Genomic DNA, 24,430 nt, shown 5'->3' on the forward strand with positions numbered 1-24,430 from the left:
TGAATGGGATAAAGGGAACAAGACTTCTTGGTTTATAAAAGGCAATATAAATTTCTGGGGGGTTTGGGTTTTTTTAATGAAGTATAGTTGATTTATAATATTATATTAGTTTTAGGTGTACAATATAGTGTTCCAGTGCTTTTCAGTTTATACTCCAAAGATAACGGCTATAATTCCCTGTGCTGTACAGTATATCCTTGTTGCTTTCTGTTTTATGCATAGTAGTTTGTATCTCTTAATCCCACACCCCTAACTTGCCCCGCTCCTAATCTGTCTCCCCACTGGGAACCACTGGTTCGTTTTCCGTATCTGTGAGTCTGTGTCTTTTTTGATATATATGTTCATTTGTATTATTTTTAGATTCCACATATAAGTGGTATCATACAGTATTTGTCTTACTTCACTATGCATAATACTCTCCAGGTCCATCCTGCAAATGGCAGAATTTCATTCTTTTTATGGCTGAGTAGTATTCTATTAGAAACATATACACCACATCTTCTTAATCCATTTATCTGTTGATGGACACTTACGTTGCTACCGTATCTTGGCTATTATAAATAGTGCTGCTGTGAACGTTGGGGTGCATGTATCTTTTCAGATTAGTGTTTTTTGTTTTGTAGCTGTACTGGGCTCTAGTATGATCATTAAGATTTTCTCTTAATCAAAGTAAGTTTCTCAATAAAAATGGAAAGAAATGCCTACCTAAACAGTCCAAGGTCATTAAACCCAGAAGAGAGGATGAAGGGGCATCTCTTTTAACTTGTACTAGACCGTGAGTTGTTTTGAGCTTTGAGTTTTGCTCCCATGCAGTTCAGTGGTTCTCAGCTCTGTTGGTCTCAGGACCCCTTTTATACTCATGATTATCGAGGACCCCAAGGGCTTATTTTTTGTGGGTTTCATATATTGATATTTATCATGTTAGAATTAAAACAGAAAATTTAAAATATTTATTTTAAAAGATCAATAGTAAACTTATGTATTATTGTAAATATATTTATAATAAAAAATCGTGAGAAGAGTGGCATTGCTTTACATTATTGCAAATCTTTTTAATGTCTTAGTTAAAAGACAGTGGAATTCTCATATCTGCTTCTGCATTCATTCTGTTGCCATATGTTGTTTTGGTTGAGGTACATGAAGAAAACCCAGCCTCACACAGAAATGTGGTTGGAAAAGGGAGGAGTATTTTAATAGCCTCTTCAGAAAACTGTGGGTAGTCTTCTCGACAAGTGGTAGTTTTTTAAAGGTTAGTTGCAGTGTGCAATCTGAAACCATAATAATGAATTTTCATTGTCTACTTAATAGAGTCTGCTCTATTACATTAAAACCCATCACTCTGTTTTGCACTTTGAGTGCACAATTTTATAGCATCACTTATTGGTCACTTAGAAAACATCAAGCCAATGATTGATGCAGATCGTCCAAAGGTAGCCCATTTCATGCCACAATATCCAAAAAGCAAAATCACGTTTGTTAATAACACTACCAGTCTCTCCTGGAGACGCCTCTAAGTATTGGAAAGCTGTCAGGCTCATTGTGGCTTCTCCAAAATTCTAATTTTCACTTGAAAACGCGAATGTTATCACTGGCAACAAGTCTGGTCAGTTGTTTTCCTTGAAGTGACAGACTCACTTTGTTCAGTTGGAAAAATATCTGCCAGGTACCCAGGTCTGAGTAACCACAGTTCTTCAGTTTCTCAATGTTTCACTTAAAAAAGGCAACTCAGTCCTCAAGAGCCTTACCTCAAGAACGCTGTCGTCAGTCAGCATCCCACGGAAGTGTTGTATGTAGACTTCTTGTTTCATCATGCAGAACATTAAAAAGACATGTATCCAAGGGTTGAGATTTAATAAGATGAATAAATATTGCTGTGCTATCAAGGACACTTTTAGGTGAAACTGGCTTTTGCGCCTGGAGCAGAAGTCTGGGATGATTGGCCATGGCCATGATGTGAGCTCGGGGGCTGGGGTTTCCCAGTGTGCTGCCAGTGACAAGTACAGGCAGCAGTGGGTGGAAAGCAGATGATGCCCCAGCATTGCTATGAAACAGTTGACCGTGTAGGCTCCCTGAAAAGGTTGCCGGGACGCTCGGGCGTCCTCTGACCACACTAGGAGACCGCTAGTGTAGCTCCCAGGTACGCTGGTCTTGCAAGGCACTGATCCACAGGTCCTTAGGAATGCTAAGTGACAGACGCGGGCTGCTGAGTGTCACAGGGTTTATGACCGTCACCTCATCCCCACATCTGGTCCCAATCCTAGCCCACAGATCATTCCCTGGAGGGAAAGTTTTCTTAACCACCCACTTCCCAGCAGGAGAATAATAAACCATTACCACTTTTCTTTTAAATGTTTGTTGTTTGGGAAAAAAAAGTAGAAGTACCAAGTAATACCAAGTAGTACCAAGTAGTCGGTATTCTTTGCCCCTCCCGTGTGTGTGTGTGTGTGTGTGTGTGTGTGTGTGTGTGTGCGCGCGCACGCATGTCCTCCCAGACATGGAGGTCTACAGACCTGAAAATACCATGAAAAACACCAACCAGCATGTCAAGGCAGTTTAGTGTAGACTAAGTTTTCATTATATTATTTGCAACTTAAACATGAAGGAGTTGAGATCAAGCCATACTTCAATTTTAAAAAAATGAAAATTTAAAAAAAATTGAGGGGGGAGGGTATAGCTCAGGGGTAGAGCGCATGCTTAGCATGCACGTGGTCCTGGGTTCCATCCCCAGTACCTCCAATAAATAAATAAAAATAAATAAATAACACCCCCTGCCACCAATCCCAAATACACACACACACACACACACACACACACACACACACACACGAATGAGTTGAAAGCATTCTTGCTTCAGGCCTGCCTTAGTTCCTCCAGACACTGCCTGCTTTCTTCAGGTGAAGGGAGACTTGAGTGGTGAGCGACAAGCTTCACGTTTCCCGTAGCCAGTGTTCCACATGTAGGACTAAATCATTCAGCCGAGAGGTGTCAGAAGGTGTAGACATCTTTCTTTATTATCTAGTCTATGGCCATAAACTACAATTAAAGAAAAACATCTTGGCCATCTACTCACATACACGGACACATGATTAAAACAGCTTTCTGGAAACAATAATTACCCTCAGCGACCTGCCGAGCAAAGTGGTATTTCTAGGACACTTCATTTTGAACGAAGGTAATTCCGACCCATTAAACTGCTTTCATGAGTCATGAATGGGTCACTGCTGACAGCTTTCAAAACACTGGCTTAGACTTGCCTTCTCACAGCCCGCCTTCTCCTCTTCCAGTTCCGGGGCTCGTGGGCAGTTTCCAGGGGCTGCTTCTCTTTCATGCCATCGACTCTCCTTACTGCCCCCATGAGAGGCCCCTGTCTCCCCGCTGGAAGTCTCCTCCCTTCACCCTGCAAACACCAGCCTTTCGCGTCTGGCTCTGGGCACCACCTTCTCTTGCCCTCCTAGACTGATTTTCCCGAAGTGTAGGGTGAACCACCGTGCTGTGCGAGATGACTTGAGGCCATACGAGGATGAACATTTTAACAGCAATGTATTTGTGTATCGGGAAAAAATATTTAGAATCTCCAAACCTATGATTTCATGGAACTTTGCCTAAAGACTAGGTTTTTTAAAAAGTCAGTTTAAGTAACTGTATAGATTGTATGGGGCTATGACATAAAAAAATGGCACCTGACTAAAGTTTGGGAAGCACAGCTGATAAATCAAAAACCTCTGTCACCCCACCCTCTCCTCCTTTCCTGCAGAGAGCCACAAAGGTTACAGCTTCCCTGGTTACAGCCCAAAGGTGCACTCGGACAATCACCATCTGAAGTTTAATAGCTTTATCATAGCGTTTCCCATTTCTTCTTACCTCAAACAAGCTCATCCTGCCAATTTTCTGTGCTATTCTAGCCTCTTTTCTATTTATTCCCTAATCCACTGAAATACCAAGTCCAAACTATTTTTATCTCCGTGATACTTCTCAGCCTTGCTTCATTTCTACATTCATTGTAAAGACATGTGAGATATTCTCCCTGACTCCAGGCCCTCCCATATCCAACCGTTTCCGCTCCACACAGACATTAAGGTCTTTTTATATGGCCAAAAACAGTTCGAGGCAACTGCCATTCACTCCTTACAGCCTACGCATGAAATCTCATTGCATTCCCTTATCTTCCAGTGGTCTCTACCGATCTTTCTTTAACTTCTCTGCAAGGACACTGCACTCTCAGATAAAGGCCATCGGCCCTCTGTGTCCTGCAAGTGTCTTTACCTTCAGAGACTGCCCCCTGCCCTCGCCATGAGCTCAGATGCCCTCCTTCACAGTCTTGCTTCCTTCAAAATCTGCCTCGGTACATCTCTTTAGGAAGCCTTCCTCTCAAAGTACCTTAGCATTTGTATCCACTATGCAGTTGCTATCGTTTTTTTAATTTAAACTACTTTGTAAGTGTTACATATGCAGAAATGTAGTTTCCACAATTAGACTATAATCTGCACCAAATTAGAATATCATCTCCTAAGGGCAGGGCCTGTATCTGATATAATACCCAAATATCACTTAGGATGTTCTGACAGTGTATATTTAAAGCAACAGAAAACTCCAACTCAAACTGACTTGCAGGGCGAAGGCATCTAATGTGTCCTATTGCTGGTCCAGAGGTAGGACAGGCTGCTGGCAAGGTGAGATACAGGTCTACTCAGTGATGTCACCAAGAGCCCAAGCAAGTCCTTTCTCTCAGCACTGGCTTCATCTGAAGACTGGTCCTCAATAGCAGTCAGGGTGACTGCTGTCTGTGGCAAGAGTAGGGGGCAGGGGGGGACATGCACACGTGAGTGTGGGCGCTGGCTCCCTCCAGCCATGAGTCTTTCCCTTTAGTCCAGGATACCCTAAGAAAGATTGTCACCATCAAGACTTGTGTAAGGAAAGGGTACACGCTGTGACAAAATTAGGAGGTTATTTTAGGAAGGAAGATGGTGGGAGAGGAACAGATGCCAAGTGGACAATCAACAGTATTCACTACAATTTAGTACAGTGTGCCACACACTGAGGGGCACACATTGCTAATGACTGAGTCTAAAGTGGGGAATATATACATTTATATTTATACATATTATTGTATATGATAATACATAATATTACACATACACACTTATATATGCTATGTATATAATATGCAGAGTAACAGAAATATCTTTTCTGAACAAAGAAACAAATAAAATGATATATTTAGGTAAGAATCAGAGCATACATGTAATACACTAAACACATAAATATAGGTAAGATTATGCAGTACCAGGGAACCACAAAGTAAAGAACTAAAGGTAAGAGGTACTAAATGACATGATTACTTATGTAGGAGATCCCAAGTAATCAACACAACAGTCACGAAAACTTACAGGTAGATTCATCAAGGTCACAGGATACAAGGCTAATATATAAAAAATCAGTTTCATCTTTCTATGGTAGCAGCAAACAATTGGGGAATGAAATTTTAAAAACAGCTTGATTTAAAAGAGCATCAAAAATAATAATAAGATGCCTAGGAATAAATTTAACAAAAGACATGCAAGATCTCTACACTGAAAATTACAAAAGATTGCTGAGAGAAATCAAAGAGATAATTAAACAGAAAGATATAACATGATCATGAATTAGAAGACTCAACTTTGTTAAGATGTGAATTCTTCCCAAATTGACCTACAGATTGAATGCAATCCCAACCAAAATTCCAGTGGCCTTTTTTTTTTTTTTAAATTCCGAAGTGTGCATGGAAATCAAAAGACTTAGAGGAGCCAAAGCGATTTTTTAAATGAATGACAAAGTTAGAGAATGTTCACTACCGGATTTTAGGACTTGCTGTAGAGCTATAAGAATCAGGACAGGATGGTCATGATGAAAGTACAGAAATAAAAATACAGTCTTTTTAACAAAAAACATGGGGACCAACTGGATATCAGCATGGGAAAAAGGACCCTGAACCTTTAACACACATCATAATAAAAAATTAAACCAAAATGGATCATAAGCCTAATGTAAAAGTCAAAATATAAAGAAGGAAACGTTGGAAAAAATCTTCACAGTCTTAGGGGAGGTAGAAATGCCTTAGATAGAACACAAAAAGCATGATTCATAAAAGGATGGATTGGAGCACATCAAAAATTTAAAATTTTGCTCTTTGTAAAACATGGTTAGGAGTTTGAAAACACAAGCCACAGAATGGGATGAAATGTATGCAATACATGTATCTGACAAAGAACTTGAATCTTAACTATATATATAAAAAGTTTTCTTGGTAGGGAGGAGGTAATTAGTTTTATCTACTTAATATTTGTTTTTCTTTTTAATGAAGCTACTGGGGGTTGAACCCAGAACCTCATGCATGCTAAGTGTGTGCTGTACCACTTGAGCTATACCCTCTCCCCCTTAACTATATATTTTTAAAACATTACTGTGTAACAGATTACCACACACTTAGCAGCTGAAAGCATGTACTTAAGATCTCACACTTTTGTGGGTCAGAAGTCCAGGCACAGCTTAGTTGGGTCCTCTGCTTAAGGGTCTTTTATGAAGCCACAGTCAAGACATCAGGCAGGGCTGAGTGTCATCTGAAGGCTTGACTGGGGAAGGACCCATTTCTGAGATCATGTGGTTGATGGCAGGAGTCAGTACTTTGCAGACTATTGGACTGAGGGTCTTGGGTCCTTGTCACATGGGCATCTCCAATATGGTAGCTTGCTTCAGCAAAGCCATGAAGGGAGAGGGTCTGCTAGTATGACAGAAGCCACAGTCTTATGTAGCCTAATCTTGGAAGGGATAGCCCATCACCTTTGCTGTGCTCTGTCAATTAGAAACAAGTCACTAGGTCCAGCTCACATCCAAGGAGAAGAACCAGGAGGTGGGGGCCTCAGGGGCTGTCTTAGCATTTGCTGGCCACATTTATATTACTCAAAATGGACAAAAAAATCCAATCGATAATGGGCAAAAGATCCGTATAGTCACTTCACTGAAGAAGATCTATGAATGGCCAATAAACACATTAAAAGATATAATTAGTCCTCAAGGAAATGCAAATTAAAACCACAATGAGAAACCATTATATACCCACTAGAATAACTTTTAAAAAAAGCTAATTAAATGACCCAGTCATTCCACTCTTTGCTGTTTATCCAAGAGACATGAAAAATGTGTCCATACAAAGACTTGGCAATGTATATTTACAGGAGCTTTATTCACAATGGTCAAAAATTAGAAATTTCCCAAATGTCCATCAACAGGTGAATGGTGACAAAATGTGGCATCCATACAGTGGAATACTACTCAGTAATAAAAACAAACAAGCTGATATACTGAACCATCATTACGCTGAGTGAAATAATCCAGGTGCAAAGGAGTGGATACTGTATGATTCCATGTATATAAAATTCTAGAAGATATCTGTAGTAACAAAAAGTAGATCACTGGTGGCCTGAGACAGGGAAGGGAAAGTAGGAATGAACCGCAGGGTGGCATAAGGAAACTTTTTGGGGTAAGAAAAATGTGTTATATCTTGATTGGAATAGTGGTTTCCAGTTGATACAGCAAATTGTACGCTTGAAATGGATACAGTTTATTGCAGGGAAATTATATCACAATAAAAAAAAAGATACACTAAACATCTTTCTTGAAAGATTTACATTTTGAGGTAGGCAGGTCCTACACCTGCAGTTAGTTGGCTCTGTGTCCTGGGTTCACCCTCATCCATCCTCCAGAACACCACAGACAGTGAATGATGATCACAGAATTTCCCAAAGCCAAGTACAGACGGTGCAGCAGAAGCATTAACAGGTCCCTTCAATTTCAGCTTGACTACTGTACTTCCTTTTGATCGCTGTCTGTAGGACAAAACAGAACAAAAATGGAAATAGTCTGTCTCCATCATTTCCGGAAATTTTCACCAGTTTCTGGCCAAAATTTCCATTAGTGAAGGGATAAAAAGGGCTGAAAATACTATTACCAGTGGTCTGTTCTGGGAAGGGTTAATGAGTCCGCCAGTTACAGAGTAGAGAGTAGAGAACAGTGAAGAAAGATTTGTGTCCTTGTGACTTTATATCATGTTTTGTGTTGCTTTGTGGTAGAAAGAAATACAACACATTTCAAAGCTTATGGCTTGATGCAGTAAGAATTGAAAGGTTAATTGAACTGGTTGAGCAATACTTATCTTTTCATTTGCAAAGTATTATGGGTTAATAAGAGTTGTCAACATAACAGCATGTATTCAGTTGCGCAGTAAGTCATGTTAAACACAAACCTGATAATAAAATATTTCAAGTAGCAAAAAGATAAAGACTATTTGGATTTATTTGTGAAAGGCAAGAGAAATACAAATTCCAGATCCTGAGCAATGAGCTCCACAGAATCAGAATTCGAAGAGTAACAAACTAACCTCAAATAGTAGGAACTAACTAATGTTTCGAGTTCCTACTTCATGTCTTTTATGTGAATTTCAACCCATACCAGATATTTAATTGACTCACCTTTCACAATTCCTGCCACACAGTAAATATTCCATAGCAGATAGTAAATATTTGCCGAATGATTGTTTTCAAAATCTTACCATTGTCTACTTTTTGGAAGTTAGAAGATAATTTAACAGAAAGAGGCCAAACAAAAAGGATTTTTTGTTTGTTTGTTTAGCCCATTTTCTTCATCTCTTATTTAATAAAACCTCCTTTGAAACAGATCTCAACTGACATTGAATTGTAGAAATTGGTTGCCATACCCTCTGAAAAGATCCTGTGGAATAAATACTCTTTAAAGGAAATCAAAAATAAATGTTAGGAAGGAACTAACTTTATTTTATACTATCTGAAATTGTTATTTAGAAAAGTATCAAAATGAACGAAAACTTTCCCCCAAATATAATGATTAAAATCAATCAGAAAGAATTCCTAGTTATGGTGTTAAATGTCTTATATTTTTGAGTTTTTATCAAATTTCTACACCAATTTTTTTTAAAAAATCAACTGTCTTTACTTAACAGAAACTAAAATTGTAGGGTCACAGCAAGCGCTGGCAAGGCTCCCTGCCAACGTCCAAACCGGGGCGGGACGTGCTGTCGACAGCCTCTGTCCTCAGAGAGAGTCTGTTAAAATGGAAATGTTCGTTGTTGTTACTCCTTAGCACAGTCGCTTTCTTTTTTTGCTTCAAGACACCAGTTCCAACGCTCAAAGGAGAGTGGGTATAATTATTTCTACATAGGAATGAGGCCCAGGAGAAGCATGAGTAGATGGGTTGAAATCATCTCTGAACCCATTTATGCAGTTGAAAGTCAGCCGCTTACCCACCATGTTTTTAACTGATTTGCTAATAACAAACAATTCATTTCACTCAAATATCTTTGGTATCCCTACTATGTGTCAGCACAGGCAATACAATGATACTCAAACAGAGTTGTTCTTCCCCTTCAAAGAGTTTATGGGATTTGGGAGAGACAGAAAAGTAAATCCCAATCCTGTGTTAAGTGCCTTGTAGACTTTTGTGGGGTAAGAGAAGCAGCTAACCAGGTGAGCTGTGAAAAGAGGTCAAGAATCAGGAAAGGCTTCCTGGTGAAGACTGAGCCTTCTTCTTAAGACTCATTCTTTTTATTTTTATTTTATTGAAGTAGAGTTGACTTACAGTGTTGTGTTAGTTTCAGGTGTACAGCAAGGTGATTCAGTCATATAAATACATTCTTTTTCATATTCCTTATCATTATAGGTTACTACAAGGTGTTGAATATAGTTCCCTGTGCTACATGTTAGGACCTTGTTGTTTATCTATTTTATATATAATAGTATCTGCTAATTCCAAACTCTTAATCTATCCCTCCCCTCTATATATCAAAGGGGAAACTTTGATAACCATAAGTTTGTTTCTATGTCTGTGAGTCTGTTTCTGTTTTGTAAAGAAGTTCATTTGTGTCTTTTTTTAAGATTCCACATATAAGTGATATCATATTGTATTTTTCTTTCTCTTTTCTGACTTACTTCACTTAGAATGACAATCTCTAGGTCCATTCTTGTTGCTGCAAAAGGCATTATTTTATTCTTTTTTATGGCAGAGTAGTATTTCATCATATAAATATACCATAGCTTCTTTATCCAGTCATCTGTCGATGGACATTTAGGTTGCTTTCATGTCCTGGCTACTGTAATAGTGCTGCCGTGAACACTGAGTGCATATATCTTTTTGCACTAGAGTTCTCTCCAGATATATACCCAGACGTGGGATTGCTGGATCATATGGTAAGTCTATTTTTAATTTTTAGAGGAATCTCCATACTGTTTTCCGTAATGGCTACACCAAACTACATTGCCACCAACAGGGTTGGAGTGTTCCTCTTTCTCCACAGCCTCTCTAGCATTTACCATTTATAGACTTTTTAATGGTGGTCATTCTGACTGGTCTGAGGTGATACCTCATTGTAGTTTTGATTTGCATTTCTCTGATAATTAGCGATGTTGAGCATCTTTTCATGTGCCTCTTGGCCATTTCTATGTTTAAGACTTATTCTTAAAGGAATGGGCAGAAACTAGTCAAGTGGCAGAAGTAGGGAGAGGCCAGAATCTTCAGACCCCAAGTGCAGGGAGCAGAGTGTATTCCGAACAAAGCATCAAGACTCAATTGTAGGGGATGCAGAGGGGGTTGGCAAGAGAAGGTGAAGAAATGAAATGATCAGGTCCTGCTCGGAGCTGAGGAGTTTGCAGGACATTCCTACAGGTTCCTAAGAGTCATTGGATAGTTCTGAACAGAGTAACAAGAACAAGTGTGTTTTTAAAAGGAGGTCTGGCTCCCGGGTAGGGAAGGGATTGGAGCTGTTCCAGCAACAAGCCTAGCTGCAGAGCATGGTGGAGACAAGCGGGCAGCCTCAAAGGATGCTGAGACAAACGCGAGGACCCAGGGGCCATCTGAGATGGATGAGTTTGAGTTGTCTGTAGAAAATTCAAATGGAGATGACCAGGAGGTGGTCTGGAGCTCAGGAAAGCTGTGGGCTTGTCACAAGCTTGGAGGAGGCCGTCAGCACAGGGGTGGGTGTAGAAGCCGCTGGGGTTGGGGGCAGGCACATCTCCAGCCCCCACTGCTGGGAGTTTCCCATCCTACCACGCGGGAGGAGGACGCCTTTGCAGAGAGAGCCAGAGCTCACGGAAGACAGCAGGGAAACACTGAAGCTGCCGGTTTCAATATGATAAATTATTCAGGAGCCCCTTATCTGGTGTTTAAGATTATTTATTTCTTTCAGTAGCTATTTAAGATTTAAAATCAAAAAGGCAAAGTGAACACAGAGCCGACCTCATGGCATAAAGGAAAGCTTTTTTGGCAGCCATTTTATGATTAAGTTTTCAGGCTGAATTTTCTTCTTCTGATGGTCATTCAAAGCTGGTTTCCCCCTAATGGTAGCATCTTGCAAAACTAGAGCACAGGAGAAATTGGAGCCCTCATACATTGCTGGTGAAAATGTAAAAAGGTGCAGCCTCTGTGGAAAACAGCTGGGCAGTTTGTCAAAATGTTAAATATGACCCAGACTTTTCATTCCTGAATCCATACCTAACAGAAATGAAAACATATGTCCACACAAACCCTTGTACGTGAATGTTTATAGCAGCAATATTTATATTCACAACAGGCAAAAGTGGAAACTACCCAAATATCTATCAACTGATGAATGGATGAAACAAAATGTGGTGTATCCATACAATAGAATATTATTCAGCAATTTTTAAAAAATGAAGTGCTGATAAATGTTACAACATGGATGAACCTTGAATATATGATTACTGCATGAAAGAAGCCAGAGGCAAAAGACCACATATTATATGGTTGCATTGATATGAAATGTCCAGAATAGGCAAATCCGTAGGATCAGAAAATAGGTTAGCGGTTGCCTGAGGCTGGGCGTGAGGGTTAGGGAGTAATAGTGACTGCTAACGGGCGTGGGGTTTGTCTCTGGGATAATGAAAATGTTGTAAACACAGGTGGTTGCACAACCCTGTGACTATACTAAAAATCATGTTTTATAGTATGTGAATTATATCTCAATAAAGTTTTTTTTCTAAATTAACCCACATTGTTATTTCCTCAACACAATTAAATCAGCTTAGCTTGACTCATGGGGAAAAAATATGGTATGATCCCACAGGCAGGATATTGACTTGATACAGTCAAGATACAGAACAGTCCCACCACAAGGATCCCACTGTTGCCCTTTTATAACCACAGGCACCTCTGTTCCCCCACTCCATCCCTGACCCCTAGCCCCCACTAATCTGTTGTCCATTTTTATAATTTTTGTCATTTCAAGAATGTTCTATAATGGAATCATACCACACATAACCTTTTGGGATGGGCTTTTTTCACTTGGCATTATTCCCTGGACATCCATGCATGCGGCTGTATGTATCAATAGTTCATTGCTTTTTATTGCTGAGTAGCATTCCGTAGTATAGATGTAACATATTTTGTTGAATGATGTGTTATTTCCAGTTTTTAACTATTAAAAATGAAGCTGCTATACACATTCATATACAGGTTTTCGTGTCAATGTGTTTCGTTTTAACTGGGATAAATGCCCCAGAGTGCAACTGATGTGTCATGTAGCCGTTGGGTGTTTAGTTTCGTAAGAAACCGCCAGGCTGTTTCCCAGAGTGGTGGTAGGATTTTGCATCCCCACAGCAATGCACGAGTGATTCTGTTTCTCTGAGTCCTCACCAACATTTGGTGTGGTCACTATCTTTCTGTTGCCCATTCCAATGGGTGTGTAGTGACAGCTTATTGTGGCTTTGATTTGCATTGCTCTAATGGCTAATGATGTCGAGCATATTTTCATGTGCTTATTTGCCGTCTGTGTATCTTTTTCAGTGAAATGTCTCTTCATTTCTTTTGCCTGTGTCTTACTGGATGGTTTTCTTTTTCTATTATTGAGTTTTGAGGGTTCTTTACATATTCCAGAGACTGGTCATTTGTTGGCTTTGTGGTCTGCAAGTATTTTTCTACCACTGTATAGCTTGTCTTTGTATCTTCTCAGTAGGGTCTGTCACAGGGAAAACATTTTTAATTTTAATGAGGCCTAATTTATTAATTTTCCTTCTATGGATCACGCTAACTCTTTGCTTATCAACAGATCCCGAAGATTTTCTCCCATTTTTTTCTAAAAGTTTCATAGTTTTATGTTTTATTTATAAGTCCATGACACAATTTGAGCTCATTTTTGTATACAGTGTGAGGCTTAATATTGAGTTTTTTTTGCCTGTTGACATCCAATTGCTCCAGCACTATTTTTGCACCTTTATCATATATTGGTTTGACATACTTTTGTGGGTCTATTTCTAGATTCTTTACTTGTTTCTGTTGATCATTGTGTCAACCCCCCTTCCCCCTTTGACTACTGAAGCTCTATATTGAATCAAGTGATTCCTCCCACTTTGTTCTTCTTTTTCAAGATTGTTTTAGCTATTCTAGAGCCTGTGCCTTTCCACATAAATTTTAGAATAAGCTTATCTTGTCCATGAAATACCTTGTTAGGATTTTGATATGAATGGCATTAAACCTAGAGATAAGTCTAGGGGAGAACTGACATCTTTACTACATTGAGTATTCCAATCCATGAACATGGAATGCCTCTCCATTTATTTAAGTCTTCTTTCATTTCATCCACATTTTGTAATTTTCAGCATACAGATCTTGTACATGTTCTCTTAAGTGAATACCTAAGTAATTTTCTTCGTGGTAATTGTAAGTAATACTGTCTTTAATAGCAGTTTCCACATGTTCATTGTTAGTATACACAAATGTAAGTGATTTTTGTGTGTTGCTTTTGTATCCTGTGACCTTGTGGAACTTGCTAGTTCTAGTTTTGGTGTTTTGGGGTTTTTTGTTTTTTTGTTTTTTTAAGTAGTCCTTGGAACTTCCTATGCAGACACTATGTCATCTGCAAATAGGGATGGTTTTATTTCTTCCTTTGCAATTTGCATGCCTTTTATTTATTTATTTTTCTTGCCTTATTGCAGTGGCTAGAACTTCCAGTACTATGTTGAATAAGTATAGGGTGAAAGCTGACATCCTTGCTTCCTTCCTGAACTTAGAAAGCATTCGGTGTTTTGTTGTTAAGCATGACATAGGTGAGGGGTTTTTACCACCCATGTCTTACAAAATCAGTTTTGCCTTCTTTTCCTCCCTCCCACACATTTAATTAAGACTAAGACAATGGGATTGGTCCAACTGAGATGACAGAGCAAAAAGCACAAAGGAGATTTCTGTACTTTCTCCTTCCAGGCTAGGTTTTGCTAGACTGACAGAACCAAGTTCCTTTCAAGAGATGGGGTCCCCTTTACAGCTGGAATCAGCGCTAGAGAGCTAATCTCCCTATCAGGGCCCTTGCATGCTGCAGTAAGCTAAGGGCCTCCTTGCACAGGGGCAGACACTGGCTGTCACACAGGAGAGCCTCACGAAATGGGGTGCCTGTCCCCTCTCCAGCTACCCTACTCTTCCAGGAAGCTTTCGGATGCCAGCCTCACTGCCTGCCAACCTGAGTTGGTGATAGGAGAGTCTCAGATACCCAGATCCAGAGTGACAGCAGTGGCCAGGGCCAGATTTTGATTCGTGTGTGTTTCGGGCAGTGGCTCACTAAAGAAGAGAATCGGTTATGAAGAGGGGAAGCAAATTAAGAGTTACATGGCTGGGTAAAACTGATAGCAAAGCAGTGCATCTACAATACGTGTAACCTACGGAACAAAAATTTCAGTAGGGGAAAGGGATTAGCAGTTTAATCTAAAATTTAGAAAGCAAGCAACCACTCCTTCTCCCCACCCCGCCACCCCCGCCCCGTCTGCGGTGTCGTCTCCCTCTGGGGTCTCTGCAGCTCCATCCCCTTCTCCCTGGCACGTCGCCCCGCCCACTCCACCCCCACCTGGTGGCGTTCCCCTCGTGCCCCACCCCCGGGCTGGCAGAGACCACACCTGCGCAGGTTAAACCTGCAGGGACGCGCTGCCGTGGGTGGCCGGGGAAGGTGAGTCGATGTGTGCAGTGGGGTGGGAAGATGAGGCGAGAATGAGAAAACGGGCCTCCGCTAATGGCCGGTCCGCAGCCCCGGCGGAAAGGAGGCCGCGGCCGGAGGGGGGCGCCCCGGCGGCCCTCGCGCGAGCCAGCCCCTGGCTTCTCGGGGTCCTCTTCCCACGCTTCCTTCTCGCCGGCCCATACCAAAGCCCGGGGCGGGGGGAGCGGGAAGCGGACCGTTCCACTCGAGGAGGGGCGGCAGGTTAGGCCGCAGCCCGCGCCACCTGCGGCCTGGGGCGGGGGAGGGCCGGGGACTGGCTGAGCCGCCCATTCGGTTCTGTGCCGGCGGGCTGGCCGCGCCGCGCCGCCCCCCGCCCCGCCAGCCGCCTGGGAGGCCCCTCCTCCCGGCGACTTGGCGCGGAGCGAGGCCGGAGCGCTCGGCGGGGCCGCGGAGCCCGCCCCCGCGCCCCGCCCCCCCACGCACTCCCGCCCGCCCCCCTGCGTCCTCCCCCTCCCCTCTCGCTCCCCCTGGCCCCCGCCCTTCGCCCCGCCCCCGCGCCCCTAACCTCCGCCCCGCGCGCCCGCCCTCCCCCGGCCCCGCCCCCGCGTCCGCACCGCGGTACCCCGGCCCTCCGCCCCCCGCGTCCCCGTGCCGCGCCCCTGTACCCCCGGCACCCCCGCCCTTCGCCCCCGCGCCGCCTCCCCGCGTCCCCGCGCCCCCGCCCGCGCGGCCGGGGACGAGCGCCGCCGAGCGCATGCTGATCCCTGTCCTCCTCCTCCTCAGGCGGCGCTGGCGGCGGCCCCGGGACCTGCGGAAGCCGGCATGCTGGAGAAATTCGAATTGGAAGAAGAAGGTGAGTGCCCCCCGCTGGAACACGCCTCCGTTTCTACGCCGGGGCCCCGAGGGGCCGGGGCTCGGGGAGCATCGGTGTTCACGCCCCGGAGGCCGCGGGACCCCGCCGCCCACTGCCCGACCAGCTTCGGGCGGCGCGCCCTGCGGGGCCGGATTTGGAGACGCGGAGCCGGCAGAGCGTGTCCGCAGTGGCGCGCTGGTGCCTTTCGGAGGGCGAGAGCTAGCTGGGCTCCGAGGGGAGCCCCGCAACCCGGCCATCAACACGGATAGTCGGTCCTTTTGTCCTTACTAGCCGAACTCGAATGAGAGCAAGGTGACATGCAGTAGTAGTTGTTTGTAATGCCACCATACACGTAGAGGTAACCCCCGAATTATGTCTGTGGTCCATAGCGTTAAATAACACATGCTGCTTCCCTCATCTGTACTTGTGAAAATACCACCGGCAGGGTGTAGGGTGTGTCTTCTGGTCTTAATAGGGAAAGTTCAATGGGAAAACCAGAAGCGGCTTAGTGAATTGGTTTTGAGTTCAGGTGACCCTGTCATTCCATCGTTTCTGTCACCTCTTCTCTCGGTCGTTTTTTTTTTTTCCATTTTCGATTTTCCTGCCCCGTTTTATTCTTACTTACCTGGGTCATATTTTGAAGCTGTTAAAAATGGAGTGGGGGATGAGTTTGTTTTTCGGCAAAATTAATATTTAACATGGAAAATGATGAGCTTTTACCTGGATCTTATTTTGAAAGTTAAAATTTGAAGGGGATGAGCTTGTTCTTTGGCAAAATTAGTACTTAAAATGGAATACGAGGAGCTCAAAGTCGGAAAAGAACTTTAAGATGCTTGACAATTTGAGGAATTTAAAAGACCTTCACTATCTTGTGTACTTCCATTATTCGTTTAGTGAGTTCTCTATTTTCCAAGCGTATTGATGGAATAAAGGTCTGGGAACAAAGAATACGCCATGTGGATGCTGTGCCTTGTGCCAACTTTACTTTAATACCTCTGTTCATTTACAGTCAGGCAATTACTCAAATAAGCATGTACAACCAATGTGAGAATGTTACCAGACCACAGCAGGCCAGTGCCAACGTTCATTTTATGTTTAGAGTCCCTGCATGTCACAAACATGTTAGCCAGGAGATAATATATTCATAGTCATTATCTTTAAAAGTCCGCATCCGTATTTATTATTAACAAGCAGTTACAGGATACATTTCAGAATTTTACCGGGACTTAATTTGCATTTTATCCTACTGAAAAATAATCCAGTGTCTTCAGTCGAATCCACTTCATTATTCCTTGGTTGTATTATATTGCAGGTCGAATTTTGGGCACTGTCCATGGAGCAATATGGTATGTCCTCCTTTCCATGAAGACTTTGAATGTCTAAATCATAGGATTTTCTTTATCCCTGATTTTTGTAACATTGAAAGCCCATTACATTTAAACATTTTGCAGATACACGTAGGAACAAGAGGAAAGCATAAAGTACATACTATTAGAGAGGTACCATAGTTCTGGTTAAGAGTATAGGCCCAGTGTCAAATCTTATCTCCACTTCTTATTGAGCTGTGTGACCTTGGACAAGTTACTTAAACTCCCTGTGCCTTGGTTTTTCCCATTCATAAACTGGAACTCATATTGGGGTGTTTTGAGGATTGGATGAGATAATCCACATAATAGTATTTAGCACATTACTGTAAATCCACAGTAAGCATTCTCTAAACGTTAAGTTACTGTTACTTTTTAAGTGCCGTTCACCAGTTGTACTGAACTCATGGATTTTTTAAGGATTTTGTTAATGAATCTTCCGTAGAACTTCTCAATACAGGTTTGATGGGTTTTTTCCTTACTTGAGATTAATTTAATTATGTTGCATTTCTCAAAGCAGATACGCAAGCCTTATTTCTTTTGCATTGTTTCTGCCAGTGGGATGAAAGTACAGTATTAAACCTAAGCATCTAAGAAAAGGAATTCCCCATTTTTACCCATCTGTTTTTATCTGTATTGCTGTCATTAAGGCATTCTGAATCCCACTAAGAACCCGGTCAAACTTTTCTAGATTCTTAAGGAGGCAAAATGTTAGGCGATTGCTTGGAGGCCGTTAGCCAAGCTGGAAGGAGCAGTGTTGGCGTGCAGTCTAAAGTGCTCCTTTGTTTCTTTTGAACTTAAGATTGCTTATTCATCCAAACTACGGAAAAACTGAGTATCAAGCAGAATCTTACATGTATTTGGCGGGGGGAAAATGTCTTAACAGGAAGACATTACACCTTAAATATCCTGTGAACTGATGTGTTAGCAGCCTACATGATAGCTATTGAATAGATCCTCATTGAGTCACTAGACTTTTCTTATTCATGTAATAGCATTTGTGCCTTGCAATCTGGAGGCGTTACTTAGATGGAGATACATTTGGTATACATGGAAACACACGGTCACTGATATTTTTGTTACCAAGTGCTTTTCTATTTCCTCATAAATTACAACAGATACTATATTTATTAGAAACAATTTGGAGGCATTAGTGAAGTTAGAGTAATCTCGTATTTACTTCTGGGAAGAAAGAAAAAATTATGCCTGTCTCCCCTGTCGTGTTCAGGTCCCCTTTTGCCTGAGTTCTGCCACCAGCTGCCCACCCACTTCTTACCATCGCACCCTGACAGAGGGACCCCCCCCCCCAGAGCGAGAATTGATGGCACAGCTCCCTGACGGGAAAATCTTTACCACTTTCCCATGTCTATATATAGAACACATGCAGACGCACTTCATCTGCAGCCTCACTGCCTCTTCCTGGCCAGCCACGCACGCCAGTGATCGGAGAGCTTTCTGTGCACAAGAACCGCCGGACATCTTTTTAAAGGGCAGGTTCTCACTCTGTGGGTCTGGGATGGGGCCTGGGAGTCTGCATTTCTGCCAGCCTCCCTAGTGCTGCCGCTTTGCAGACCCTACCCTGAATAATAAGGCTCTCCAGCGGGCCTCGGCAAACTTTTTCTGTAAAGAGCCAGATGGTCTCGGGCTCTGGCTCTGTCACAACTCCTCAGCTGGCCCGGGCAGCAGCAGAGCAGAAGGCAGCTCAGGACCAGCTCAGTCCGACTGGCAGTCAAACTTTATTTACCAAAAGAGGCCAAATCTGGCTCACGAGCAGTTAGCCTGACCCCTGTTCTGTGTGTCCCTCGTGGTCCTGGGGCCTTAGGGCATTACGTCATTTGGAGGGTAAGACCTTCTGCTCCATCTCTCCGCCCTGTCCCTCTTCCTGGCATAGCACAGCTCCACCCGGGTCTTCTCCTCCCGGGGTCCCTCCCGCATTCCTCTCACAGTCCATCCTTCCCTGCCCGGCACTTGGCACATGGTGGGTGCTCAGCGGTGCTTTGGCATCTCAGTGAGTACATTACACACTTCTCATTCCTTTTTGGGAAGGTTGGGAGGATGAAATGATTCAGTGTCTGCAGAGTGACGGGGACAGTGCCTAGCCCATGGCAGTCACTTGATGTGTTTGCTTTTCAGATTCTTTTGTTATAACAGTCATCCCTATTTGTTTTTATCAAGATTAAACTGTCTTGAACTTATTTAATGGCAGGGCCAAGTGCAAGGACTTTGTAAGCACTGAGACACCGCCCATGACTGCTTTTTGAAGGAGATAAGCACCCAGAAATTTATTCGTGACTAATAACTCTATCATTCTGGCGCTGCTCCAAGAACTCTGCCGCCCCTGGAAACTATGTGTGTGGTGTCTCCTCACGTCCCTCTTATCATCTCAGCTGTCGCAGACTCTTCAGCTGTTTGAGGCTTTCACTAACTCGCTGCGGTTGGATCATCCCGCTTAGCCGTCTTTCCAACCGGCCTGTCCCCCTGTCCCTCACCATCTGCCTGCTTCCTTCATCCCTGGCGGTCCTTTCTGTCCTCGCTGTCCCTTCTTCACCTGCAAGGCATCTCCCAAAGGGTAATCTTTTCAGAACTTAACCTCCAAACTCATTTTTCTAGCAAGACTGGCCCACCTAGTCTGCACTGATCAAAAATAGGTAAGAAGTGGGGATAAGAAGTAAAAGTGAAAGGGAAGCATTATTTTTCAGTCAAGAATCTCAGAATTTTAGCCCAGTCCTGTAGTGCAGTAGCTGTGTTCTTGGATAAGCCTTGTCTCTTGGGGCATTGCTTTCTTGTTTTGTTTGTTGTTGTCATTGTGGCTTTTCTCTGTAAGGCAAAGCCCAGCACTTGGTGACTTGTACTTTTCCTTCCAGCTTGAAAATATGGCTTAAAGGCACCAGCAGCCGCTCTACATAGACTAACAAAACCAAAAATGTGCTTTCACTCAAACTCATCCATTCTCAACTGGAGGATATGGCTCTGCAGTGAGCAAAGATTGGGTCTTGTCAGGGGACAAAAATCTTAGGACAGTGGTTTGTGGCTCTGTAAGGGGCCCCTGCTCAGACCCGCCGTGTTGCTCATGGGGGCTGGACAGTTGGAGGGAAGGGCTGGGGGTGCAGGAGGTATAGGAAAAACTAGGGAAGGGGGGGATGATGGGGGAAAAAGGTTGAGAAACACTCTCTAACTTACTTAAGGGAGAATGTCTTCCCATGTATTTGTGGAACTTTTCAAAGTACCCCCTTATCACCTTGAGAGCGGCTTCCCTCTGGGGCCACCTGGCCGTGTGTTGACTCTAATGCGAGGGGTGCTGACCCCTGGTGGTGACAGGTTTGTGATCACAGCTGGGTTGCTCATGATCCTGTCAGAGTGTTAGAAGGCGCTGATGATCTGCTGTCCAGGCTCCACCCTCCCTCCTGTATTTGCATCCTTAGCTTAGACTAAAGACTCACTGTTTCTTGATTATAAAAATAGTTATAGCTTTATGAAATATTTGCAGTTAAAATCATTCTTCTTTAGCTGGCCGCATATTTGAAAGCTTGCCATATCGAGTAGATTTGAGGTATACATTTTAAAGTCTGTTAAGTCAGGCTGTAGCTTCACGTTTGATGGGATCTTAGACTTGACGAGCTAGAGTAGTTGTTTTACAGACTGTGGAGGTTTGGTCGTCTGAAATGGTAAGACCCTGACTGCTGTACGCGAGAAGAGCGTGCTGAGGAGGGTCTGGGAACATCCACAGGTGGGAGCTGTCCCCATTCACAAGTAACTGCAAAATCGTCAGGAGCCAAGGCAGCACTGAGTCATCTCTACGATGAAGGGCTTTCCACGACCTTCCCTCTGAGACCTCCTCTGTCTGCTCCTCCATGGGCGCCTGGCAACCCCGCCAGTCGCTGCCTGGCGTCCAGACCATGCTTCGGGCTGCCCGGTGGCTGTGGATGGTTCCGTCCTATGAGGGTGCACATGACCCTTGCAAAGTCATTATCCCAGGACCCCGGTGACTTTGTATTTTCCCTTTGGATTTTAAAGTGGGAAAACTTTGATACCGCAAAGCATTTGGAATTTACTTGAAAAAACGGGAAGAATTTTGATGTCCTTTTCCTGTGATGATAACATCCTGGTGTATATGAAGTAGGGTGAGGCACTGTCATAAGTCCTTTACATCTGTCTCCTCTAATCCTCAAAACAAGTCTAAGAGGTAAATGTTTTATCTTTCCTGATTTAGCGAGGAGGATTTGGAGAAAGTGAGAGGATAAGTAAGTTACCTCCAGAGTATGTGTCTGGGAAGGTGGGGTCACCAGGTTTCAAACACAGTCATTAGGCGCAGAGCCCAGGCTCCAAGCCAGGCTGCATCACTGATCAGAAATAATCCTTTATTCGGAGACCCTCCTTCCATTTTCTCCCCTCCTGTTCATCCTTCAGCCCATTCCCGCCACCCACCCAGGGCCCCTGAGGGGGCTGCTCATGGCTTCGTTGTGCCACTCCAGGGGGCACTTAGCAGCCCTCTTCTCATCTGAGCCCTTGTCCCCAGCGATGACCGCCGCCCTCCTCCCACGCGGCCAGCACCGCTGGGGTCCTCCTCATACCTGTCGGCCTGCTCATTTCCTCCATGCTGCTTACCTTTCCCTCTTTTTCCTTTTTTTTTTTTTTTGGTGGGAAAGGGGGAGTGGAGTAGCAGGTTTAATGAGTCTAATTCACGTACCACACACTTGCTTCTCTTTCTTGAACATTAGGCACTGGGCTTCCTCTTGGCTCTGCCAAAGCCCACTGTGTTCTCCCGGACTCTCTCTGGACGGTCGTGCTGCCGTGGCTTTAGTTACCATATAGCTGTTGCCCAGGGCCTTAATCCCAAGTATTTAATTACCACGGTGCTTTAGTAACTGATGACACCCAAGTAGCTATCTCCAGACGGATGGCCCTTCTCAGTATTCGGTTGTCTGTTGGATGTCTCTGCCCCAGTCATTCCACTCTGTCTGTGTTCTGACCTCCTCTCCTCCCTCCTTCCCTCTCCCTCCTCTTTTCTTTTCTTTTCGCCAGCCTGATTCAGTAAATCTCACCATGTTCACCTAGTTGTTCGTTTATTTCCGTTTTTTGTTTGTTTGTTTGTTTTTTTAGCAAGAATGATGTTTAGCGGCGGCTCTCACACTCCCCCACATCCCGGTAGTCAGTCCTCTCGCTTTGGCCTCCTGACTTCCTGTCCTGGTCTGTGACTTCTGCCATCGCTCTGGGCCAGGCCGGCAGCATCTTTCTATTGATTGTTGAAGAGCCCAAGCCCTCCAGCATCCACTCTGGCCCCTCCAATCCACTTCGCAGGCTGCAATTGGAGATGTTTTCTAAAAACGTGCATCTAATCGTGTCACTTCCAGGCTTAAAAGCCTTGGCTGACTTTCCTCTGCCTCTGCTGGAGCCCACACCTCCTCCCCGCTCTCTGCGCGCCCTGCCGGCCCCTCCTTCTGCCCACCTCACCTCACACCTCCCTTCCCCTGGCCTTCTTGAAGGTCCTCAAACTGCCTTGTTCCTCCATGCCTTCTGGACTTCACACAGGCTGTTCCCTCTCCTTGAGTTGTTCTTCCCTGTCCTCTTGGCCACCTGCTAATCTTCATATCTCAGCCTAAATGTCACTTCCGTGGGGACAGTGACTTTCTGGAAGCCCCAGGCAGGCCTTCACATATTCTCATCTCTCGCAGTTGGTGGGGGCTGTTAAGGAGAGTTGCGTTTATTCATGTTTCAAGGCAATGAGAGAAAAGCATTTGCCAGATTACTGAGTGTTAATCAAAGAGCAGTGATGAGGTGTAAGATGACTCGAGGGTACCTCCCAGATGTGCCGAGGCTTCTGCTCCTAAGCGTGAAGTCAGAATAGACTCTGCGCAGTAACCTGACAGCTCAGGGGCAGCAGCCGCGGCTTGAAAAGTGATGTTAGGGGGAAGGAAACCCGCTGAAGTCAGGTACTCAAAGAGGAGAGTCATTTGGGGGGAGGAAACTAACTTGGGAACCTTTTGGTCAAATTTTAGTCACTTTTTAACCTTTTCAATTTGCTGTTTCCATCCCACTCTGTGCTGTTTTCTACGTCCCTGAATTTATGTAGCATTATTGAGGTTTGTGAACTTTGTAGTACCTGATTCACTTTATCTTACCTTATACTTTGGTCATTTGTTTCCAACAGTAAGTTGCTACCGATAAATTGTTATTGTATAGGTCACGTACTGTGGAATGTTGTTATTCCCTTAAGACCTCCTCAAGAACACAGACATCCACATTCTCATGTGTTTGTTTTCACCTTTCGCTCTTACTTCTCACATTGATTCCCTAGCTTGGATGCTCGCACATATGGCATGCCCCCCCCACCCTTTAAGTTGCATAATGTAATTAGTGTCACATAATTAAGAGCATGAGTCAGACCCAGATTGAGTCCCATTTCTTCTGCTTAATAGCTGTGAGACCTTAGGCAAGTTATTTCAAGCTCCTGTTTCTTCCTATGTAAGTAGGAAATAATACCACCTAGCTAACAGGGTCATATGTGCGTTAAATAACACAAACTTCACACTCCCCTCAGTACCTGCTGTGTGTACAGTCTCCACAAATATAACTATAATGAAGACCTGGAAAGGACCAAAAAGGCAACTGAGCAAAAATTTTAAATCAGAGCCACCCTTAGTGCCTCATCCAATGACAGCTGTCTGTCCAGTGATGGCTTCGGTGTGTGTATGTCAGACTGTTCCCCGTGTGACTGCTGTTCATCCTGTCCAGCTGGCAGCGTTTGTGACTGCATGTTTGGGTTTACTTACCCCCATTCCTCAGAGTCACTCTGCAAGAAAGATGGTGTCGTCCCCATTTTACAGATGAAGATGTTCTGGCTAAAGGGATGAAGTCATTTGCTCAAGGTCACACAGAAGGTGGTGGCAGGTCTGATACAGGTTTGGTCAAGATCTGCCCTGTTCTTTCTTCTACACTCGCTCCCACTGGAACCTGGATTCCTTGGAGTCCCCGTTGGAGAAGACTGGCCTGCTCCCTGACACGCTGGAGGAAAGGACCTGAGGCCTGTGAGCTTATGAACGAATCTTCTTTTGTTCCTGCCTTACTCTGCAAATCATTTTTTCATATTTTGACTTGAAATCATAATTCTGAATATACACATGTAAGAAGGATGATTGCTGTACTGGAAGCAGCCAGAGGGCCCAACAGCAGAAGGATTCCTTGTGTCACTAAACCCCAAAGATGTGCATGCAATTG

The 24,430-nt window shown here is 43.8% G+C and overlaps 1 protein-coding gene across 5 annotated transcripts in view; it reads left to right on the plus strand.

Annotated features, from left to right (window-relative positions):
* The window catches only part of PRKAG2 (protein kinase AMP-activated non-catalytic subunit gamma 2), a 242,027-nt gene that overhangs the window by 172,437 nt on the left and 45,160 nt on the right, over nucleotides 1-24,430 (plus strand). For 4 of the 5 annotated variants that reach the window (XM_072964204.1, XM_072964203.1, XM_072964202.1 and 1 more), the window contains one exon: nucleotides 15,782-15,851. In XM_072964204.1, the coding sequence (XP_072820305.1) occupies nucleotides 15,782-15,851 (70 nt within the window). Of the gene's footprint in view, nucleotides 1-14,991; nucleotides 15,011-15,781; nucleotides 15,852-24,430 lie in introns of those variants that run through there. The other variant, XM_072964206.1, reaches the window with a different exon arrangement.

This window comes from Vicugna pacos, chromosome 7, assembly GCF_048564905.1.
Source record: "Vicugna pacos chromosome 7, VicPac4, whole genome shotgun sequence".
Lineage (NCBI taxonomy): Eukaryota > Metazoa > Chordata > Mammalia > Artiodactyla > Camelidae > Vicugna > Vicugna pacos.